Source organism: Ambystoma mexicanum, chromosome 9 (assembly GCF_040938575.1).
Source record: "Ambystoma mexicanum isolate Mex_15411 chromosome 9, UKY_AmexF1_1, whole genome shotgun sequence".
In the NCBI taxonomy this organism is placed as follows: Eukaryota; Metazoa; Chordata; class Amphibia; order Caudata; family Ambystomatidae; genus Ambystoma; species Ambystoma mexicanum.
In genome coordinates this window covers 1,468,087,699-1,468,112,546 of record NC_090931.1, presented here as the reverse complement: position 1 = coordinate 1,468,112,546, position 24,848 = coordinate 1,468,087,699, and the positions used below count along the sequence as shown (strand labels likewise).

General features: G+C 44.1%; 1 protein-coding gene across 2 annotated transcripts in view; it reads left to right on the top strand.

Annotated features, from left to right (window-relative positions):
• ANKZF1 (ankyrin repeat and zinc finger peptidyl tRNA hydrolase 1) overlaps positions 1-24,848 on the top strand; it is an 803,428-nt gene that overhangs the window by 459,443 nt on the left and 319,137 nt on the right. For both annotated transcript variants that reach the window (XM_069616921.1, XM_069616920.1), the window contains exon 10: positions 24,536-24,688. In XM_069616921.1, the coding sequence (XP_069473022.1) occupies positions 24,536-24,688 (153 nt within the window). The remainder of the gene's footprint in view (positions 1-24,535; positions 24,689-24,848) is intronic.

Here is a 24,848-nt window from a genome sequence, read left to right as displayed (position 1 = left end):
TAGAGATGAAGTTTATAAAGAACAATGGAGTGTTTTTAATGAATTTTATGTTTAATATTTGGCCGGAGTTCGGTTGTTTGTTTTATTTCCTTAAGAGTGGGTGAAGGGGGGAAGTTTGAGGGGGGGGGTTAGTGTTGTGTTATGTTGTGTGTCTTGTGTTGGTATGTGTATTATTGGTATCTTTGACAGTATTGTATCAAAGTTCTGTTTAACATTTTAAAAATCCTGTGGATATTCTTCTTATTGTTTATGCAATCTGTTTTTGATTTGATTATAAGTTTCATGTTGATTACCTATCCATTATTTTGTTGCATTGAAATGATTTGTTATCCTGAAATATAACTTTGTTGTTATTTAATTGTTCCTTAAAAGTTAAATAAAGAGGAAAAAAAAAAAGAAAAGGATGTATATTGCCCAAACACATGTCTAGACTGTACAAGATTTATCGCCTCTACTTTTAATGTATTGAATTCGAACAGAGGAGCCATCGTAAATTTACAGAATTTTCTGTAAATTATCCTCATCCGAAAGAATCATGGCTTGGCTTTGGTGTTCAAACCCTCTCTCCACATCACTAGTGATTGAATATCAGTGAGGTTGTATCCCAAGTAGCGAGCAGAGTGTGCACGTTGGATTGGAAGATAAACGAAGACACCTTGTTTTTTAAGTTGTTAAAGATAACAATCCTTGATTTGTTAGCATTAGATAAGAGATTTAAACTGTGTGCATATTGTGCAAAAAGATTGTTTGGCCTGCAAACCAAATGGGGTTTGATCGAACAACAGTATATCATCCACGAACGCGAGCCAATGGAGACTAAGCTTGCCCAGTCTAACAGGAAAGGTGACTTTGAAGTCCCACAACTTGTCGATGTCTCAGAGGTAGACGTTAAACAGGGTAGCTGCCAAGTTCCACCCTTGCTTAACCCCCACGCAAGTTTAAATAGGATTAGTCAAGGCTCCCTGTTTGTTCACTCTTATCATATAACTAGTGTTGGTATGTAGTTTTGAGATTAGAGAAATTAACTGCAAGTGAAAGCCAAGAGTCATCATTTTAGCCCATAGAATATTGCGAATAATGCAATCAAACGTGGATGAGAAGTCCAATGATGCCATGTAAACAGGGCCAGTATTCATCATTTTAGATCTATGTAAGATATGGGTTAAAACAGTAGCATTTAACACTGTTCCCATTTGCTTACGGAAACCAACCTGATAGCGAGATAACACTTTGTTGTTTGAGATGTCTCCATTTCACTTAGTAGTAGGATGGCAAACACCTTTGCTGATGCATCCAGGAGGGAAATAGGACGAAAGTTAATCGCATCCACCGGGGTGCCCTTTTGATAAATAGAACAATTATGGCTGTAAGCCACGTGTCAGGGATGTTATCCGAGCAAAAAATATTATCAAATTTGGTCCTTAAGATTTGGGCCCACAGAGTAGGATCTTGATTAAAAAAAAACAGGGAGGGATACCATGTGGACATGGGGCTTTTGAGTGGTTCAGATTCAAGTTGGCCCATTGAACATCAGTTAAACACCAGGGACATGCCTTGTGAGACATCCTAGAAGCATGGTTGAATTCAACATGGCTTCTTATATATCTGACAGCATTTTACATTTGTCAGATATATAAGAAGTCCAAACATCAGCTGATATTGAAGTTTCAAAAGTTGTATGAGGTGACGAGGAGATTTTTCTAAGCTCTGCCCAGACAGATCTTCTATTGTTCATGCAATGCGAGGCTAAGATTTTTTGATTATCGCAATTATGCAAATGATGTTTAATAACTTTTCGTTTTATTCCTGTGCGAGTTAGCAATCTGTTTTTTTAAGGATATAGTCCTCATTTGATAGCATAGCTTGTTGTAGATCTCTTATCTCCTTGTTTTTTGGCGTTTAAGAGTACGAATTTCGCGATTGAAGCCGTGAGAGTGGCAAAACTTTGCACTCTTATAATTTGCATAGAGGCAGTGTAGCGTTTCATTGATTAACTAAGTGTTGCAATCTTCTAAGGATTGCAAATTGTTGCCCTTCTTGAGCGAGGGCATTTGACACTTCGTTGCCTTCTGGATCATGGTATTCAACTTCATGCACAAAGTGGCATTCCATTGTATCGAAATAGCGGAACGATCCATTTCTACATGTGCAGCGTTTTCCGCGATGACACTCTAAATTAACTAAAAGGGATATGATTAGGTGATCACCTAAACCAGGGACAATAGTGGGAAGAGGTTTGCATGCCTTGGCGAGATTGGTTGAAACTGCAAAAAAATCAATATGTGATTTCTTTGTCCCACTCTGCCAAGTGAAAGAAAAGTCATTTAAAGGTTTATCCAGAAACATTATTTCCCACTGAGCAAAGACGTCAAGCCATTTTCTTTTTTTTAATTAGTTTTTATTGAGCATTTTCTTAGGGTACAACAAACAATCGGATTAGGCATTAGCTCACAATGTTTTATCATAACATGTGATTAAACCAAAACTCCCCTCCCCACTCCCCCGAATAAGTGCAAACGGGTAGCGGTGGTTAGTTTCCCATCAATTGGGGAAACTGCTGGGCAGTGGTCGTCGTCCTCATTTGTAGGCCTCGAGAAAGGGAGACCACTCCATTTCCCTACTCGGGGTGATGTTGTGGAGTGCACCAGTTATATTCTCCATTTCATATAGTTCCCTGTATTTTCGGGCCTAGGCTGATTCAGTTGGGAGGGCCTCCGCTTTCCAGTTTATCGTGATACAATGTAGGTCATATGTGGCACCCTTTCCCAACGCTCCTCCTGCTGCTCTAGGCCGAATAGAACCAGTCTGGGGTCACAGTCTCTGTGAATTCCATCTAGCTTTCTGATCCAGGTTAGGACTTCTTTCAAGAATGCTTGGGATTTCGGACAAGACCACCACATATGCCAATAGTCTGCTGGGGCACCACATCCTCTCCAGCACAGGAGGCTTGTTTGCTCAAACATTTTGGCAAGCCTTTTGGGGTCAAATTGCCACCTCTGTAGAAGCTTTATTCCATGCAATTTATACTGTGCAGAGATCGAGGTTTTATGCGCTGATCTACACATTTGGGACCATAGTCTGTCCGTGAGCATTGGGCCCATGTCTTTCTCCCATCTTCTTCTTAGCCCCTCCGTCCTACGTCCTCTCGCATCTTAGAGGATCGCGTATAGTCTTGAGACGAGGCCTTTGGTGAGGGTTGATTCACTTAGTATTGTTTCCAAGGAGGTAAGTTCTCTCTTGAAGTTCCCCTTCCACTTGGGGGTTGTCAGCGTCCCCCTTTTTTTTTTTTAATTTGTTTATGGTTTTACAACCTTTACAAAATCAACATTCTCATATGAGTTGCAGTTTAAAATATCTACATATCCTTTGCAATCCACTTATCTCATTAACCTAAAATCAAAAATATCATACATTTAACATTTCAGCAGAAATATTTTGCGCCCGCATATTACCACAGCATCATAAATCAAGGGTAGTGACAGTGCCAACTCAAATGCGTAGATTACACCAACTGGTCATCTTTTTCAGCTAATTCCCGTTCAATAATTACAAGGAAATTTGTTAAGCAAATGATAAGTGTTACACTTCTTCCCCACATACATCTTTGCCAAAGCGATTCCCTACTCATGCTCGCCTCAGTATAGAGGTGAGTGACAAAGCATCGTTTTCGCTCCAATTCAAAATACCTGCAATATACAGTAAGGTGCTTCAAGGATTCAACTTTAGCCGGTAGTTTACAGAATCTACATAATCCTCTCAAAGCATTATTTTTATACTTTTGCCAAAACATAATCCTTTTATTAGTAAGCATCTGATTAAGACGAAATCTTAGGTAGATCCTTCTTGCAATATTGCATGGAAACGCGATCTGGTACCTTGGGCGGAATCCCCATTGACGTATAAATCTAGCGTACTTAATGTATGATTGATACCCATGAATCTTTTCAATCAGCAAACACCAGTGATATCTGCAGTATTTAGTCTTACATGATGGTAACCCCAGTACCAAATCCTCATGTGAAATCATAGAATCTGAAAGGAATTTCTCCATCCTATTCTTAAATATCAAGATCGACCGAGGGTGCCCCTTCTCAGTCATTGTTGGAAGTTCTTCATACAATGAATTCTTAGGAGGAGCCAGCATTGTCCCATAATTAGTAAGCATTTGCCAGTGCCATTTAACTGATAGTGGTAAGATTCCCAACTCATGGCAAACAATAGCATTTGGTGTGGACATTGCAAGACCCAGAACCTTTTTCAACATTTTCCCCTGGATAACATCCAAAATATCATCAATCTTGTATAAACAAAGATCCAATGCATATAACAGGATTGGTTCAATCTTTTGTAGATAGAAAGTAAGCATTGGAATCATTGAAAATTTCCCAAGGCGATAGTATACCAGTTTAAGCTGTGCAGTCAGCGGTTGGGCTTTTTTGGTTAAGACCAACTTCCAGCTCTCGGAAGAATAACTGCATGCCAGATGATAACCCAAATAACGCATGGATGGTGCCCTCGGAATCGCACAGCATTCAATAGGCCATGTAAAGTTATTAATTTTTTGACGTCCTTCGTTGAATGTAATAATAAAGGATTTCTCCGTATTAATCGTTAAATTGTGTTTACATGCAAAGGTATAGAAAAGGTTCAATTTAGACTGTAACCCATAGGGGGTCCTATCAAAAAACAGTAGATCATCCACAAAACTTAGCCAATTCAACGCAATAATACCCAATTTTGCCAGAAAAATCACTGCCTCCTGCCACTGTTCGTCCAAATCCAATAGATAGAGGTTGAACAGCACTGCAGCAAGATTGCAGCCCTGTTTCAGTCCGATCTCAGTCGGAATGGCTTCAGTGAGTGCACCAGCCTTGGTAAGTCGGATGCGATATGTTGTATGTTGGTGCAGGGCCGCTATGATTGAAACTAGCTGTGATGAGAAACCAAATTTAATCAATTTATTCCAAAGTAGCTCTCTGATTACTGAATCAAACGCAGCAGTAAGATCCAAGGCCGCCATGTAAACACAACCGGCCTTGTCTAATTTGGTTTGCTGGTACAAATGGGCAATAATAGTTGCGTTAAGCTGGCAGCCCATGAATCGTCGAAAGCCAGTTTGGAATCTAGATAATAGGTTAGACTGATTAATATATTGATTAATGGCTTGTAATAAGAGATTAGTAAAGATCTTTGCCGAGGCATCCATAAGAGCGATCGGCCTGAAATTCATTGGGTCAGTCATTGGCCCCTTTTTATAGATTGGGATAATTATCGCTGAGCACCAGGAGGCGGGAATATGCCCAAGATAATAGATAGCGTCAAATTTGGTTTTAAATAATGCCGCCCACATTTCCGGATTAAGCTTAATAAGACATGGCGGGATGCCATCCGGTCCCGGTGCTCGCGAACCATTAGATTTTGTGATGGCCAACTGTATTTCCTCAATAGACCATGGACATCCCTGAAAAGTGGGACGGAATGACAATCTATCCTCTAATAGAAAATGACTTGGCATAGCGAATTTTGCTCTAATATGATTTACCCAGGAAACAGCAGAGATAGCTTATTCTTCAATCCTCTCGGCTGTGCCAAATAGGGTGCGCATAGTCGCCCATAGATTCCTAGCATTTTTAGAAATTAAAACAGCCATGAGATTCTGATTCTCAATATTGAACAGCTCATATTTCAGCCATTTTATTTGTAATTTATAGCATTTATTAATCTCAGCCTTAGACTCTGCGAAATCACTGTCTGCCTGTTTGCGGAAACATAATTTTCTAATTCGGTACCGTTTTTCTTTCCTTAGATCAACAATTTTTTGACTATATTGGTGTTGGTGCTTAATTGGTTGCCTGCACTCAGACGATGCCTTCAAGTTTGACATGTGCACCGCTATTCTGATAGAATTCTGGACCTCTTGCAACACACAAATAACACCTATACTCTCAACACTCACTTTAATCAACGGATCCTCTAGAATTGCGGCACTAAATGATTCACATCTTCTAGAGGTCCACTTGATTGATAGCCCGGCCCGATCATGGGCAATTGCCCTTAAATTAGGCTCCACATCAAGACATAATGTTTCCAGCTTCAATTTGGTTTTCAGGGCTAGATGATCCCCTTTAAATAGATTAACAATCAAAATGGGATCAACAAGATGTAACCATCCTGTAGAGACAAAGAAATAGTCAATCATTGAAGTATAGAGACCTCGTGCCCATGTATGATGATAAGTACCTGCCTCGAACGGAATCAACTGAATGTCCCAAAGCATAAAGAACTCCACCCATCTTACACCATTCGCATATGATTTCTTTCTAGAATCAGATTTACATTGATTGTCTACCATAAGATCATCTATACAAGTGGCTTTAAAATCACCCCCTATAATTACATTAAAGCTTGCTTTGGTCCTGATGATCTCTTCAAAAAGGGAATTTAGGCGATCTGTTAGGGTTTCGAAGGAAGTCACCACCTGATTCCAGTACAAATTAATAACAATAAAATCTTGAAATCGGTATTCTTTGCTTGACATTTTCACAACCAGTAAAGCCTCATCAGCCCACAGCAAATGGGAGATCACTTTCAGCTTTTTATCAATTAGGATCGCCAGACCCCCAGCTGGACGTCCTAGTATCCCCCTTGATGCCGGCTGATAGTAGGAGTCAAACCCTTCCAGAACTACCTCACCCATAATCATAGTTTCTTGGACCAAGCAAAGCCCTGGACGAGAATCACAATCAAGTGCAGCGTTCCACGCCCTTAAATTAGAGCTCCCACACGAGTTCCATGACAGCAGGGACAAACCACGCTCATCCTCCTATTTTTTGCCCATCACTGTTGACGGTTTAGGAGAAGTTGATGTCCCCATCCCCATCATCCCCGATAGTGAAGCAGCAAGATTCATAAATTGCTTCAATACCTCTTCACTAATCTGCGGTATCGATCCTTCCACAGTCATATTCTTTGGTTGCTCCGGGGTAGTTGCAATGTAAATTTCTGCGCATTCCTCAGAATTAAATAGACATGGGAATAGCCCAAGTAACTCTAGGTCCTCCCTTTGTGCCCAAATTAATCGTGCAATGATGTGAGAGTGATAACCACAAATCATCCTCGTAGGGTTATTGTGGGACAATCGCACCCATTCAATGTCATCACTTTTAATAGTTCGTAAAGCTGGAATCGCTTGAAAGGCCTTCAGCATAGCTGATTGATTCAAACTTATTTTGGCAGAGGGTAACTGTTTAGTTTCCCAACCCATGATAGATGGCATATCTACGGTTAGGAAAAGTACCTTATCAGACAATGCCTGTTCATAGGCATCAGGGAAGGATATATTCTCTTTCAACTCTTTTTCTGAAGGCAATCTGTCTCTGGCCCTGCGTTTGTTGATGTTACCTGATGGAGAGTCACAACTACCATTGCCATCCTTTTCAATATTTGCTTTATGCGCGACTTCTTTCACCTGTGTGTTTGCTAGCAGCTCCTGGTGTTGATCGTTTTTAGATAGTTTACCCTCCTGCTTTTTTACTCCACTTGGGAGTAACTCAGTGGGTTGAGTTGGTATTTTAATCGTCTCCCCTGATTTTTTCAGGGATTTCTTGGTGCCTGCTTCATTAATTTTCTTCGATGCCTTTTTCATGTAAAGAGCAGGGAAGAAATTGAGGAGCTCAGTTTGCTTATGTTTAGGTAAAGACACCTCCTCTGTCTGATCAGGGGGATCTAGTCTATTAGGCATTATTTGTTTCCCCTTCCCATTACACTTCTCAGCCAGGCTCTGGTTATTTTCAATATTCAGTAGCGCCCTAGACTCAGAATTAAGTTGCAATAAATCTATCTTTTCCTCGTCTATGGATGTTTCTTTTATCTCAGCCTTAAAAGAGTCAAGAATAGAATTTGTCACATGTTGTTTGGTAGACATCTTTAGATTTTTTGCTTGTTTAATTTTACGTTTTGACGCTCTCAATAACAATCTCTTCTGCTTTCTTTAAAGTACCGGTTCATGGCATTGGTCTTCAGCCAAAGCAGCCTTCTCTACATCTAAGGCATGATGAGCATTCTGTTCATCATCTTCGAGATCAATTAGGTTGATCAAAGCTGACGGACTATCCGGAGACTCTGCTCTCGCAGAGTTAGACCGCGGTCTTATAGAGTCATCCATCGTTTCCGTCGGACCATATTGGCCATTTACTGGTTGCTGAGTAGAACTTATCTTTTGAATCGTGGTAAGAATCTGTTTGATGGCCCCGGCATTAGCCGTTCACAGCTCTAACAACTGATTCAGGGCAGGGTTAACAGCCTCATTACTCTTTCTTACATCAGAGGCCATAGCTTCAGCAAACGTGGGAAATGGTTGGAACCCTATTCTTACATCAGGCGATGTTTGTGAGGCTTTAGTACATGCCGTCAGAGCGTTACCCGCTTTTGGTGCACTATTTAACTCAACTATGGTTTGTGACACTTTTGAACTCATTTTAGGGACTTCCCCTTGTTTACCCTTAGTGAGGGCCGCCACCGCCTCACAGGTAAACAAGAGCCCCTCAATTCTGTTGATTTTAGCTGATAAGTCAATAATAATATCATGCGAATACATCAATTGCGCATGAGTATATTCATGTCCTTTATCAAGCAAATTGAGTATTCTGGATAGAACTGGGAACTCAACCCCAATATCTGATGACTCCATTAGGTTGCGTTCCGCTTCCACTTCTAGTTGAGATAAGCTCGTTTTGGGGTCATCATGGTGTAACGACCCTGCTATGTCTCCAACTAATACATTGGTGATTACATTTCTACCAGGAGAACTAGTTTCTTGATTAGGGGCCCCCTTTTCATTCTCTAAGTTTGATGAAAAATCATAGAAGCAGGCATGTACCAAGGCTTGCGTCCCAGGTACATAACCTGGATCCGCATGAACATGTACATCTTCCATGCAGTAATTGTGGGCTTTCACCGGGGTTGATGGGCCTCTTGAGAAGCGCATACGCTTATCCAAAAGTGCCTCAATAGCTGGGGCAATGATAGACACATCAGAGAATCTTGGTTTAGTTGGTTTTATCCCCATTGTGGCTAGCAAGATCTTTTTGGGTGGAAGCACCAGGCCCTCACACAACCCCTCATTCTCATAATCATGGTTCATTTCTGTTAACTTATAAGTATCTGATTGGAGGGGGGCATTAGGTGAGGGAATTGAAGGCGGAATGACCCCCTCCTTCATTGAGAGCATTGTTTTTTCCCCGACATCCTGGGGTACATGCTCACCCACAATTCCCAACAATTCTTCACATACAGACGTTCCTACCTCATTTGAGCAATGTAATTCCTCATAATCTACAATGGGGATATCAGACATATTCGAGTGGTTGCCCAATGATTGATTTAGGTCATTGCTCTTCTCACCACGTATCTTCCTCCCACTACGCAGCCCATTCACCATTGTAGATGAATCTAAATGATGGTACACAGAACTCGCCTGCCCGCCACCCGCGAACAGTGAACAGTAAACAGTACTTTGAGTACTTTACACGGTGCGCGCGCGAGTGCGCGGGCACGAGTCTTTAAATAGGAAGTGAAGCGGGCGTGAGTCACACACGGGGGCGGGACCCAGGGAGGAGACCTGAACGAGAGGAGGAGAGAAAAAGAAAAGCAAAGGGCGACTTTCAGTAGTGCAACAATTCCCAAAAACTCTTTGTTACGCAGCACCTCTGGCGCACGTTGCTCGCGTAACGCTAGACGCTATACACGTAACGCTAGACGCTACACACTATCACAATAGGCAGTCCAGCTCATTAGAGCATAACAGTCACCTTGGTTGAGTAGGGCTAAGGCAGGAAGCTAGGCAACCGTGGGGTTGCAGATAAAGATGTTCTCCAGGCGTTGGATCTGCAGCCACACTCCTTCTAGCAGCACCAAATGAAATTTCACTCTTGAATGGAAGCGGGAGCAGGGGCAGCACGGCAAGACAGTAAACAGTACTTTGAGTACTTTACACGGTGCGTCCCCTTTAGTTGTAGAAATTTGAACACTTCCAGGGGGCCAATTTGTAAGCCCGACTCCACGTCCTGTATTGTTATACATCCGTTTGGCTATCATTTGTCCCACTCTTTCCAGTCCTGTCTCATACCATCCCTGAAATCGCAGGGGGTCACAGATGTTGTCTCTGATCGGAGGCCCCCATATGCAACTCATGGGGGATGGCCAGGTAGTAAGCCCTTTCATTTTCCCCTTGTTGCACCATAGCCTCAGGAGAGCCCCCATTGCAAAGTGGTTGATGACACTGGCGGGGAACGATTTCTTAGGAGCCCACAGCCATTCTCCTAGTGTCACTGGTCTCATTTCACCAATTGCTTCTGCTTATCTCCCCTCAGATGCGGTATTAGGGCCCTGAACTGGGCTGCCCGATAGTACATGTCAGGCAGGCCCATCCCTCCCTCCTCCTTTGATTGGGTCAGGACGCTGTATGCTATGCATTGTTTTTTCCCTTGCCACAGGAATTTGAGGATCGCTGAATTTATCTCTGCAAAATGAGTCCTTGGATGGCGATTGGAGGTATTTCGTATTGGTAGAGGAGTTTGGGAGCACCACCATTTTTACAGCATACAACCGGCCCAGCCACGATACCGTAAGTTTGGACCATCTCTCTAGGTCTTTGGTTATCTCTGCTCGAAGGGGTGGCAGGTTTGCCTCGTACAAATCCTCTGTTAACCTGGTAATATTAATTCCTAGGTATTTTAGGCTTTGGTGTGTGGTGGGTATTCCCCCTATAGTCTCAGAACTTTGGGTGTGGGGGTCTGGCGCCTTATACAAGAAGAGCGTGGATTTATCTGTATTAACTTTGAGCCCCGCCCATTTGCCAAATTTTTGTATTGGCTGAATCACTTTTGGAATGTCCTTTTGGGGATCCGTTAGATACTTGAGGATGTCGTCGGCGAACATTGCAAGTTTATGTTCCACTTCACCCACCTTAGCGCCCTTTATTGTGTTGTCCTTCCTGATGGTATTACCTAGTGGCTCCATGGATAGGGCGGAAAAGGAGCAGTGACAGGGGGCACCCCTGCCTGGTCCCTCTTGACATCTCTTTCTCCCCAGAGAGCTTGCTGTTCACCGCCACTCTCCCCTTCGGGGTTCTATAGAGGGCTTGTATCCAACGTATGAATAATTTGCCAAATCCCATGTTCCTCAGCACGGCCCATAAGAAGTCCCATTCCACCCTATCGAAGGCCTTCTCTGAGTCCATGCTGAGGAGGGCGTGGTTCCCATCAATACGCCTGGGGTATTCCATAATGTTCAGGGTTTTTCGCATCGCATCCGCCCCTTGTCTGCCCTTTTATGAAGCCCACCTGATCCAGGCGGGTGGCCAAGACCCTAGTGTATATTTTGGCATCAGAGTTCAACAGCGATATTGGCTGATATGATTTGCTGCATGCGGGGTCCTTTCCTGCCTTGGGGATTACTACTATGTGTGCAGCTGAGAATGACGGGGGCGCCCGGCCAGTTTCTCGCATGTGGTTAAATAAAACGGCTAGGTGAGGGGACAGAGTGTCTTCAAATCATTTATAGAACCCCATATCGTAGCCATCCTCTCCAGAGACCCTCCTGAGGGGAGTCTTTTTATGGCTGCCTTCACTTCTTTCGATTTGATGGCTGAGTCTAGAAGGACTTGCTCTGTGTCTGTTAGGTGAGACAGCCCAACCGCCGCAGCATAATCTCTCATCTCTTTTTCTGCCCTGGAGCCCTCTGTAGTGTAGAGGTTTCCATTATATTTGGCAAATTGGTTGGCTATTTTGTCTGCTGACCTCGCCCATCCCCCTTCTTCTATTCTGTGTTTTCCTCTCTGAGTTTCTCTTCCTGGAGCTTACGTTCCCTCTTACGCCTGGCCCCTTCCCTCATTAAATGTCCCCTCCAAACTCTCTTTCCAGCCTCCCATACTGTACCAGTGCTCACTTCCCCGTTACTATTAAGCTGAAAATATTATGGTATCGCTTCTGTCCAGTCCTGTGCGTAGAGCTTGTCCCGCCATAGGGAGTCCCGCCATCTAGTGACTGAGCCCCTCTATTTCTAGGGTTGTCATAACCATATTGTGATCTGACCAACCCACTGGGCGGATTGCACTAACCTGAATTCTCTGTTTGTTTTCTTTGTTGATCAGCAAATAGTCGATCCGAGTGAAGGTGTAGCCCCTTACATCTGGGTTGCGTGATCTCCAAACATCAACTAAGCCCTCACTGTTGATTGCGGCTGTGAATCTATTGATATCGTCCCTGGGGACACTCATAGCACGCACCCTCGTTTGCTGTCTATCCAATTGGGGGTCGGCCCAGGTGTTAGTCTCCCCCTATCACGACCAAACCGACCCCAGTTCCCCTTATTGACCTTGGTTGGGCGCGTATACCCCTGCCAGGGTGACCCTGACGGCCTCCCATTCGCCCCGGACCACTAATAGTCTTCCATTCATTGATGCCTCCACTATTGGGTTATCCAGGATAAATCGTTTGCTTAGAATAACCCCCACTCCGCCTTTCTTATGCTCTCCAGATGCCCAAAATATCTGGCCAATCTCTCTTCCCCTTAGCAGCCTTTCTTCCCCCGACCTGAGCCTGGTTTCCTGAATGAAGAGGACGTCCAGGGCGGCCCTGTCAAATTCCCTTACTCTTAGGGACCTCTTTATTGGGGAATTGAGCCCCTTAACATTCAACGTTCCCACTTTTAGCGTTGGTCTCCCCGGGCCCGCCATGGACGTCCCTGCCAAGTCTATGATGGGTCCCATTTCAGTGGCTTGTTTGATTTCCTGTTTCCCCTCTTCGTGGACTGCCTCGTTATCCTCTGAACCACCCTCCAACGTTTGCGTAACCGTTTGCTTCCCCTCCTCCCCTTCCCTTAAATTCGAACTTAACTAAACATCTTAACTGAACCGCCGCCATCAGGGATGGCCCATGTCATTGTGTTTGAGACGCCCTCCTAATACTGAGGGCCACTAGGGTTTAAACTCTGTCCTCAATGAGGGTAACATCTGATAATCCTATCTTTCTTGTACCATATTTTTTGCGTATTGCTATTTGGCCTTCAGCGTGGTCCCCTGTGTCTGTGTTTTGTATTACGTGTGGCTCCCTCCCTCATACCTTTTCATGGCGGCTTTGCAGTTGAAGTTGGATTCGGTTTGTATTACTTTCTCCCCACCTTGCCCCTTTCTTGTCTCTGCGATGCTTCTGCCCTTTCATTCGTCTGCAACGGCTGAGTACTTGGGGGGGCCTCAGGGGTCCCTAGAGGTGTTTTAATCTTCCAGGCTTCTCAGGACCTGTTTCGCCTCCTTGGGTGTGGTGATTCTGTAGTCTTCTCCTTTGTACTCGAAGGTCAGGTCGAATGGATAGCCCCACCTGTATCAAATTGCCTGATCCGTGAGCCACGTAGTAAGTGGCCTGCATGCCTTCCTTCTCGCCAGGGTTAAGCTCGAAAGGTCCTGGACATTTTTTATTTTGGAGCCCTGGAATACAATGTCCTGTTTCTGCTTCGCCCTGGCTAGGATTTCTGTTTTTTCCTTGTAGCTCAAAAATGTAATCACAATCGAGCGGGGCCCTCTTCCAAATGCTCTGCCCCCCCTGTGGGCCCTTAGTAGTAGGTGGCCTGCATGCCTTACGTCTCGCCAGGGTTAAGCTGGAAAGGTCCTGGACATTTTTTATTTTGGAGCCCTGGAATACAATGTCCTGTTTCTGCTTCGCTCAGGCTAGGATTTCTGTTTTTTCCTTGTAGCTCAAAAATGTAATCACAATCGAGCGGGGCCCTCTTCCAAATGCTCTGCCCACCCTGTGGGCCCTTAGTAGTAAGTGGCCTGCATGCCTTCCTTCTCACCAGGGTTAAGCTCGAAAGGTCCTGGAATTTTTTTATTTTGGAGCCCTGGAGTACAATGTCCTGTTTCTGCTTCGCCCTGGCTAGGATTTCTGTTTTTTCCTTGTAGCTCAAAAATGTAATCACAATCGAGCGGGGCCCTCTTCCAAATGCTCTGCCCCCCCCTGTGGGCCCTTTTGATTGCCACTTTTTACCTCCCTCATCTTCAAACAGTTGGTATATGATGTCTTGGACTGTTTTCTCAACTTGCTGGGGGGTTTCGCCTTCCTTCTCCTCTAGTCCAAGTATCCTCAGGTTTGACCTCCTTTCCCTATTTTCCATGTCCATCTCGAGCGTCAGTTCTTCCTCCCGTAGTTCTAAGTCCGTCATCCTGGCGTTTAGCTTCATTTCTATTAGGTCCACATTGGTCTCAAGGTTTTTGACTTTTCCTTCTATGCGTTCCACTTTACCTCGGATTTCGGAGATTGAGGTTTGACTGTCCGAACGCAATGCCTTAATTTCTGCCATGATTCCGGCAATATCGTCTTTGGTGGATGCCATACTCATTGCGTCTGTATTCGTGGGGGGGGCCTGCAGGTCACCTTGAGCTGGTCTTCTGTATCGTTGAAGCCTGTCAATACCCCCCTCGGGGTGAGTGCTAGGCCTGCGTTTTCCTCCAGCTGGTGCAGTCCATGTGAGTTTGTGGGATGGCACCCCTGCTGGTTTTGTGCTGCTTTCCAGCGTTTTCCTTAGCCAGGGTGTAGTCTGAGCCAATCGCTTGGGTGCAACCCCCTTGTCCGTCGACCCTCCGGGGTGTCTCCCAGGGGGGTTTTCTATCTTTTATTGGGGGTGACCCTCCCCTCGAGGGAGAAAAGCAGTCCTCCTTATTACCTCTTTCTCTGAGGAGCTGTGCACTCTGTTTTCTTTTTTGTAGCCTCCCGGCTTGTCCCCGCCTTTTACCTTTGGGGGGTGCGTCTCTCATGGATTTTCCGTTTCCCCAGGGGGCTCGCCCGGAGGGTTTATAGTTCTCCTGTGACCCTCTGTTGTTCCGAGCCACTTTTTGACTGCATGCGCCCCAGGCGCTCCGGTCTCTTCTGTGACTCTGTGCGTTGTCCGTTCAGGTCCCCCGCAGTTTGGATCACCCCCACCTCCTCTTTGCAGTGAGGATTGTCTGCTTCTGGGGTTCTCTCACCCCGGTAGTGATGTAGTAGTGTTCCCCTTTCGGGATCCTTTATTGCCTGGGTCCTACCTGGGACTCTCCTGCAGCCCTCCACTTCCAGTGCTCGCGATAGGGTCTGCGTCCTTATCTTCTCATGGGCTACTGTTTCCGTGGCGGATTGCACGGACCAGTGGGTGGTTCTTTTTATGGGGCCCCTTCACTGCCGGGCTCGTCTCGTTTGTGTTGGGGTCTCCCTTCCACGATCCGGAGCCTGGGGCTGTCAGAAGTCTGTGGCGTACACTCACCGCCCTTTCCTTGGGTCGCCGCGGGCTGTTGGTACTGCGCTCAGATTCATCCCTCTCTAGGGCGGACGGTGTGGCGCCTTCCTCTGCAGTCCCTCGGCGAAGATCCTCATTGGGCTCTCGGTGTCTGCTGCCCGCGGCCCGCCAACTTCTTCCCACGGGGGCTCTTCTCCGTAGTTTTTGTTTTCCCTTCAACTTTCACTGGTGCAAGTCACGGGGGTGGCCACTTCCCCCTGCCCGCGCCACACTGGGTTACCTTCGTGGGCCCGCTTCTTTGGTGATTCCCGTTGCGTGCTGTGTCCTCTTCCAGCCGGCTTCGGCTTTCTTCCTTTCCCGGGTTGTCCGGGCCTCCTTGCGGCACACGCCTGGTTCCCTGCTCTAGCTGTCTCAGAGCGATTTGCTGCTCACCGGAGGGCCACTGGTGCGCTGCTGGGGCCGGACGCTGGGTTTGCCTATTAAAGTGTTCCCTCGTCCGCCAGATCTATGGCAGGACGCTCTGCTCTGCGGCCGTCTTGGCTGTTCGATTCATGCGCCCGCCATTTTTCGGAGCTTCAAAGGGGGATGGGCAGCGCTCCGGGAAGTCGATTACCCTCTCCTTTTACCTTATTCTCGCTGCAATATCATCCTCTCTTTGGTTTACTCTTCCCAATATTGGTATTTTTTCATGGTTTTCTCCTCCAGCTCTATCTCATCTCACTTTTCACCTCGAGGCGGAGAGCCGAGCTTCAGGCAGACATTGCCTTCTGCGCCCCTTGGTGGTCCCCGTCAAGCCATTTTTTACCTCTTTGTTTAGAAAGAGGCTCACCAACCGAATCAAAATTAGATGCATGATCAGCCAAGTTGGTAGTACACAAAGAATTGAAATTAGCACTCACCAGAATCCTATAGTTTGAGTTGTGCACAAAGGCCTCTTCTAAGATTACATCCAGAGTTGCAAACGTGCAAGAGTTTGTCGGGCCGGATTCCAATACAAGGAGATTAAAAGAAGTTGTGCTGTAACAACATGCAATATGTTAATCGCAACGACTAAAATGTTGTTGTGTACTTTGACCACTCTTGATACCAGATTCGTGTGATTATTAAGGAGTATGGCTAGACCTCCATACGGCCTACCATGCAGTCCCATATTAGCTGGGACAGAGTAGGTTGTATAACCATTAATGTGGTATCTGTGGAGGTCCATAGTTTCTTAACAAAGGAGAATCGAGAAATCGGTAGCACAAAGCCGGGAGTTAAGCCAGGATACCAAGTTGATGAATCCACAGGAGGTCCATGACCTAATTGTGAATGCCAGCTGGCTACGGTAAGGAAGGTTCGCTTTTAGTGACCAGACTTTTTGCTAGAGGTTCTAACCATGACCAGTCTTTTATGACTTTAGATAGCGATGCAAGGTGTGCCATGGTCGCTTAGTTAGGCATATCCAGATTTGAGTTTGTTTTAAAGAGTGGGCAAGGAAGGAGGACTACATTTTTCAAGACAGGCAATACATTCAGAAGCTTCGTTTTTAGATAAAAACAAATAATGTGTGAGGCCAAATTGAATTAGATCATTGTTGTGCTCCCAGACCAATTTGGCAATAATAGAGGAGTGAAATTGTGAGATTATCCGATAATTGTTTGTAGTATTGAGAGTTATCCAGTCTAGGTCGTCCGAATTCAAAAGTCTCATGGGCGGGATGGAATCTGCCTGCAGAATAAAGGCTCTATTGATTCTGCGGTTACCATTAATAGCAGGGTCGCTCACCCATCCAATTGTATGAATGGTTTCTGCTGTAAAGGTAGTTCTGGGATTCTTTACTGTGTCAGGTGCGTTGGTACAGCTGCCACCAACTGTTGGTGGCAAAGAATCGGAAACCATGCCATGAGTGGCGAGGCAAGAGTCATTTGCTTTCGCAGAAGACAAAGAAACACCTGACGGCTGATTATTAGGCCGTGCCACCACTACACTCATGGCAGAAGAAGATGGAAGATTCGAGATCTCATTGTTAGATAACACAATTGGTTCCCAATTGGAACCCACCCTTTTTGTCATCGTTGGATAGAATGACGACAATTGTGTCTGCTTGGTAGAAAAGATGCGTGGGGGTGCCAATGAAAGGTGGTTGTTAGTTTCATCGGAGTGAGAAGAGAACCTCTCTGCGTTTAGACCCCCACCACTCATGGGGCATTCCGATGCATTATTAGCTGATGTCTCTAGGTTTTGTTGTTTAGCCTTTATTTATTTTTTTGCTTATTAGTTACACCATCATCAGCAAGCAACCAGACCAAACGACCAACGGCTACAAAGCCCGCCGTTTCTAAAATCGCCACAATGTCCAACTCAGACACAACAACTACCTGAAACCACCTCGGACCTTGCCCAACAAATACCAAAAGAACCGAGTCAAAATATTACTAACAAAAAAACAGAAAACCATTACCCCAAGCAACATAACAAAGAATCCAAATGAAAACTTTCAGATTTTCGAAAAAGAAAAAACAACAAATGAAATAAAATGCACCCAACAGAAAAATAACAAAAAACGACAAACGGGCTCGCGAGCGTTTCTAAGAAATATAAACCAGAACACCCAAATTGCTCAACAATCAAAGAAGAAACTACCAGTTGCCAACACACAAAGTATTCAAGTTCAGCTAGCCCAGACAAAACCCAAATTAGCGCAACCTATCCCGCCACAACCGCCGATCGACGAGGAATTGCTCAACATGACCACCCATGAAGAACAACCATCAGAAAACAATCAACAGTCTTCGCAACCAATAATCCAGACGAGTTACATAATGATCGACGAATACGCCTCAATCCTTGACCAACAATCGAAACAAAATCAAGACAACTCTACTGAACTCTCCCTAGAAGAAATCTCAATGATCTCAATGGAAAACATCTCAACAACCACAACCAGAGATGAAGCCTACGACCCCATCTCGTCGATTTCGATAACAACAACACCACAAGACTCCAGTCGACACAGCCAGATCCGACCAACATTTGTCAATCCACTACGACAAAATGAAATATATGAAATCCACATTGAAAATGCAAATAAAAACCTGGAACCGGTAATTCTAAATAGAACAAACCTACTACGCCTTTTTGGCGTAATACCTCGCCTGAACAAACTCACAACAAAAGACATTGCTCTGATAACCTTTAAAGACGATCGGAACTTGGACAAGATCGTCATAGAGCTCCCGGACCCCAATAACCAAGAACTCATCATATCAACACGAAGACAATTACACAAATTGGGCTTCTCATGCTGGGCCTCAACATTCACAAGAATACCAAGCAAACCAAAATATAAAGCAACAGCAAGTTACGAAGGAAAAAACATTGACCAAAGGAAACAAAAACAGGCAACTGACGATAGATACTCAAATCGTGCCTCAGAAGAAGCAGACTCAAACAGAAATAACAAACCAAACAGAACAAGCTTTGAAACTCCTTCATCAGACATTGCATCCATAGAAGACTCAATAAGAAGCCAACGACCAGACAGAGATGCCCACGCAATTAGAAGAATCTATGACTTCGAAAACACCTTTTTAGAAACAGAATCTACAGAATACTCAATGAACTCAAACTCATAACAATTAACGAACTATGGATTTATGTGGTCATTGTGCTCGTGGAACACCAGAGGAAATCTACATCTATTCACGGACACAGCCGCTGAACTAGAGCAATACCAATTCATATGCCTCCAAGAAACCTGGCTCAGCGATCCACCGGCATGCGATGGTTTTATCACATTCCTAAACCCAGCTATCGTACAAAAACAAGGAAGACCTGCTTCAGGCTTACTCGCCCTAATCAAGATAAACCCTCACAGCACAGCAATACTCTCCGAGAACATAAACCCTTGGACTCAACTGACCACAATAATATGTACAAAAAACCAGCAAAAGCGAGAAGACAAAAACAATTCAACAATCCTAATCCTAAACCTCTATTGGAACCCACTAGCAATATCAACAGATACATTCCTAAACGGAGTTTTCATCTCAATCGATGAGGCCACAACTAAATACCCGTCATCGGAAATAATAATATGTGGCGATCTGAACATCAAGTTATATGATAAGAACGGTGGCCTCTTAAAGCACTCAGATTTATCGGCAAACGCAAAGAGATGGATAAAAGAAACCACGATACGCAACCTACTCCTTCTAAGTCAAGGGAACACTTCGAAATCCTATACACCAACATGGAGCAGAGGTTCATCCCATGCAATCATCGATTATATATTTCTATCTGAAAAACTTCACCAATCAGTCACAAACGTGCAGACGATATTAACGGACAGGAGCGACCACAATCAACTTACCGCCCACTCTGAAGCGACACTGGAAAAAATAGAGTCAGCATTACCATCTCCTCTATTAGAACTAAACGGAACAACAACAAGACTGAGAATCCCACAAGCATCCTTAGCCTCATTACCGGAAAAATTCCTACAGGCAAGTCTGACAAATGCTCTAAAAATCGACTACGAATGGATCCTAATTCCGTTCCGACAAACCAGTAAAAATCGCCCGCAGAAAGACCATCGACATTCCTACAACCAAGAAATTGCCGAAAGGAAAAAAGCCTTAAACCGAACAATAAGACAGTTAAAGAAAACTCCAGCTCTCGATACCTCAAACCAGATTAAAATTCTGAAAAACAACCATCGAAACTGGACTAAATCACAAAAAAGTCTCATTCAGCAAGCAGATGCAGAAAACATATTGAAAATCCACAAATCCCACAATACAAAAGAACTTTGGAACTTACTCAATGACAATCAACAAAAACAGCACAAGCTTACAGCTAATGTAACCCAAGAAAAATGGATAACGCACTTTACTACCATTTACGCACCACGAGAAACAGATCAACAGAATACACAGCCCACAACAGACCCAACATGGAAAGTACACGCAGAATTTGAAGATTTCATCCTCCTGATTAACAAACTCAATACTTCTAGAGCACCAGGCCCAGATGGACTATCCAATGCCATAATCAAAGAAGATCCTAACGCTTGGGCAAGCCTCCTATGCCACATCACAAAACTGATCAATAAACTGCACAGAATACCAAACTCCTGGAGAACAGCAGTAATTGTACCAATCCACAAACAAGGCCCTAGAGAAGACCCCCAAAACTTCCGACCGATCGCTCTGCTCGATCCGCTAGGAAAACTATTTGCAGCAGTACTTCTAAACCAACTCACCGCGTGGGCCATAAAAAACAATAAATTCTCGACCAGACAAACAGGATTCACGGCCAATGTTGGAACAAACCTCAACCTGATATTACTACAAGTAATTAAACATGAAGCTATCAACTCCAACTCGACAATCTACGCAGCATTTATTGACCTAAAAATGGCTTTTGACGCAATCTCACGCGAAAAACTATGGTCGAAACTTAGAACATGGAACTGTCCACCTGATATCCTAGAACCGATTATTCTGCTGTATTCAAAAACCACGATAAAAGTTAGATTGTCGAGACAAGGAGCTACAACATCTGCCATACCAACAGAAAATGGACTCAAACAAGTCTGTCCTCTCGCAGCGACACTCTACAACTTGTTCACTGCTGATATCGAAGAACATCTAAAATCACATAAAACCAATCCCCCCAAAATCAACTCGATCCCAGTCCCAGTCATGGCATACGCCGATGACATTGTGTTACTAGACAAAACACCGACTGGGTTACAAACGACACTGGCAGACCTAAGCCATTACATGAAAAAAAACGAACTAACGATCAATACGGAAAAAACAAAGACAATGACTCTCACCAAACCACTAAAAAAAAGAACAAACCAGCGTATCTTTACGATCAACAATGTCGAAATAGAAAATGTTACTTCGTTCAAATACCTAGGGATCACAATAAACCAGTCAAAATCAGAAGAGCAGTGGATAGACAAAATCGAACAAACATCTCAAATGCTATCAAGACAAGGCTGCCTCCTTCACAGAAAATACGGCAAGTCCTCCTTCAAGCCAATTATCTCCTACTACAGACACAAGTACATTCCGATTCTGACCTACGGTACTGAAGCAATGTTGAACGCTCAGAGAGTCAACTGGACAAAATATGAAGCGGCTTTCTGGCGCAAAGTCCTTCGACTCCCACAAACATTTCCAATGCCAAGAATACGCTATGAATTGGCAACTCAATCAATTGAATCAGTCGTACAATGGAAAAGACTAGATATTTTTCGCAAAATACTGACAGATGGGAAAACTCCAGCAATTCAAATACTGCAACATAAAGAAAACACCTTCAATACGACAATATTGCAAAAATGGAAAGATACAATGAGAAAAGAAATGGATAGTGAAAATATCACAGAAGAACTGCTTATACTTCGTCCACAACACGCAAAAACAAAACTGCTGCACAACGACTGGATAAAGACCATCCAACAAAAAAATACCTACAAACAGAATCTACATTGCACAAAAGACAATAGGAGAATCCACAAACCACCAGCCTACCTGCAAACCTTCCCAGACCAAACCATTCGAACAACATTTCTAAAAATTCGCCTAAACATTCTTCCTACAAAAGCATACCTATCTACAAAAAGACAGATCAAGCACGAAGACAACTACTGCAGGTTCTGCAAAGACCAAAAAATCGAGGAAACCATATTCCACCTCGTCATGGAATGTAATGAACTCGCCTCACAACGGAAAGAATTCGGTGCTTTTTTTCAACTTTCATCGACACAAATGTGTACGCAAGAAAGATGGACCGCTCTCCTCAGCGGCCACAACAACAAGTACACTTACACAATTGCTCTCTTCCTATCTTCTATACTCGAACTAAACAAACAAAATTAAAAAAGCCAATCCAACTCAAGCAAATGATGAAAAAGTTTTCAAATAAACTACAGCATCAAAAAAAAAAAAAAAAAAAAATTAGCTACATTGGACACCTCAATGGATTTGAATACAATACTAGACAGTGGTTCTTTTAGTTGAAGGGCCATGAAACTTTCCTCGTTTAGCTGATTTTAAATCGAGGATACCATCTTCATTTGATAGATTAGAAAAATGTTTGATATGTGAGTTATGGGTTTTACTTTTGAGCGGAATTAGATTTTTTTACCAGCATCGACTCTTTTAAGTTTTTAGTTGGCTAGTCCTTTGATAGTTCTGTTTTGTAGTCGTCTAGCTTTGCGTGACAGGAAGTGTTTTGGGGGTGTATCCACACCCAGGTCACAAGTACCCTCCGCCTCTGTCTCGTAGACCCAGATGGTAATCCCTCTTGGTCTAGGTGTTCAGTGAGAGCGGAGGGGCTGTCGGAATGATCCACAGAAGTGACAATTTCAACATCATTAGTCTCACCTTGCAAAGCACTATTGGATTGGCAGAGGGTAAGCGGAACATTCGTAGTTTTGATTCGTTTTTTAATTTCTCCAATTTTGGCAGAATTAGATAAGATATTATACCATAGGTCCCTAACTTCATTGCTCCCTGGAACACTGTGGGCAGAAGTAGAGGCAGTGAGAGCTTGGGCATAAGATTTTGGGGGGTCACGAACAAACTCGTTACAGTTTTGAGTTGAACTAGGAGAGGTATCATATGGGCTAGATGGGGAGGCCTTGGGTAACAAAGCAGATTTAGGCAGGGGCGCAGGATGTGATGTAGACGTTGCAATAAAAAAATTCCTGAGCACATATAAAGCCTTCTATTTTGTTAAGTTTCGCCAATATGTCAGCCATAGATGTTTTTATGTTCCTCAACTTCAAATGCGTTACATCGTGGCCCGTATCCAAGAGATTTAGAATTCGAGTAAGCACCAGGAACGAATACTCTTGACTGAGGTCATGAGAGATCAGCGAGTCCACCAATGGAGCACTCACTTGGGGTTCGTGGCCAGAGCACGTAGGCTGAGGAGGAATGGTACAATTCTGGTAATCATGGTGAAGAGGGTCATGATTGGGGCTTTCCTCCATATCAGGCCCAGACTTCGAGATAGGAGAGCTTGCGATTGGGATTGAGTGTGTTCTAATGGGTGGAATAACAGGTATGTAAGAGTCATGTAGAACGTTGACATGTGGGTGTCTTTCATTAAAGCAATGGACTTCATCGAAACCCTCTCGTGGTGCAATGACTGGGGTAGATGGTCCAAGTGAAAGCCGCACTCTTTTTCCCAGTTCGGCTAAAACGTAAAAAGTAGAGAGGGAGTCTGGGAGGGCCATTGACACTATATTCAAAGAGGGGCTTGAGAACAATATTTGTAATTAAGGGGGCGCTGATCACTTGCGTTGGGGTCCATTAGTAATAGCCTTAAAAGGGCATTTAATTCACAACTGTGCACAATTCCTTGGCTTCTTTCAGAGATGTGAATATGCAAGTTAGTCAAGTAGATGAATCTGTGTTCTCGTCTGAAGTGTGTCCCCCCGTCCTTTAGTTGGGATCTGACTTATGCTGAAAGATCATCTATCTATGCTCGCTCTCAGTGGGTTCTTGGTTCATGGAGATTTACTGAATGACAAGGAAAGTGGCATCTAAGGATAATTGTTCATTGCGCATTGAAAACATGATCTGCAGAGCCCCCTCACCCTGACATCATTGTAATTAATCCACATGATGTGATGCAATGATGGGTTTTTAATTACATTTGTTATATTTTTTGCGTGTTTTTAAAAGCTGGACATGCACCGTTCTCACAAAAAAATCGCATAATGAGTAATGTATGCATTTATTAGAAAATGTGCTTAAGATGTTGGCTGTACAAAGTAAAATGAAAAAAAACACCACTTTGATAAACAGTTTGTAACAATTGTCTTTGTTACAAAATCACATGACGGGGCATAATTGGGAATGTATTGATTCCTTTGGTTTAGGGGACCACAGTTCTTTTGACTAATACATTTTACTTGGGCGGGTTTCTGTGGGTCTCTCTCTTTTTCTCTCCATCACGCTCTATTTTGCTCTTTCTCTCTCGCTCCCTTTCTCCCTATCTCTTTTCTTTCTCTCCCTATCTGTCTCTCCACCTCCCATCTTTTCATCTCCCTGTCTGCCCATCCATGCCCCTCTCTCGCTCCCTCTCCCCCTTGCCCTTTCCCCCTCGCTCCCCCAGGCTTCCCCTCCTCTCCTCCCCCTGGATTCCCCTCCACTCCTCCCCCTACTCTCTCTCTCTCATATTCCCTCTCACCCTGTCTCTCATCCTATCTCTGCTGATGGTCTCCCCTTTCTGCATGTGATGATTCAGTCTCTTTTCCCCACAGCTTCTCTCGTGCCCTCCGAGGAGGAAGATGTGCCAGAAGGAGAGTTTGAGATGCTGGAGGTGACAATTGACACGTTGTCTCTCCGTGAGTTTGAGGTGCTGCCAAAACGTAATCACAAAAAGAAAAAGAAAGCGGGCAAGAAAAGTGGCAGAGGTGAGCTTGAGTGTTAAGAGCCTCTGGGGACGCAGCGTAGGAGAGAGTTCAGGGTAACATGCAAAATGGAGGTTCCCATCCCTCTGTTCTTATGAAGGAAATCCAAGGTTCGTTTGTATTCATTATTTGTATTAGAGCATTCTAATGACATGTCTTCAAT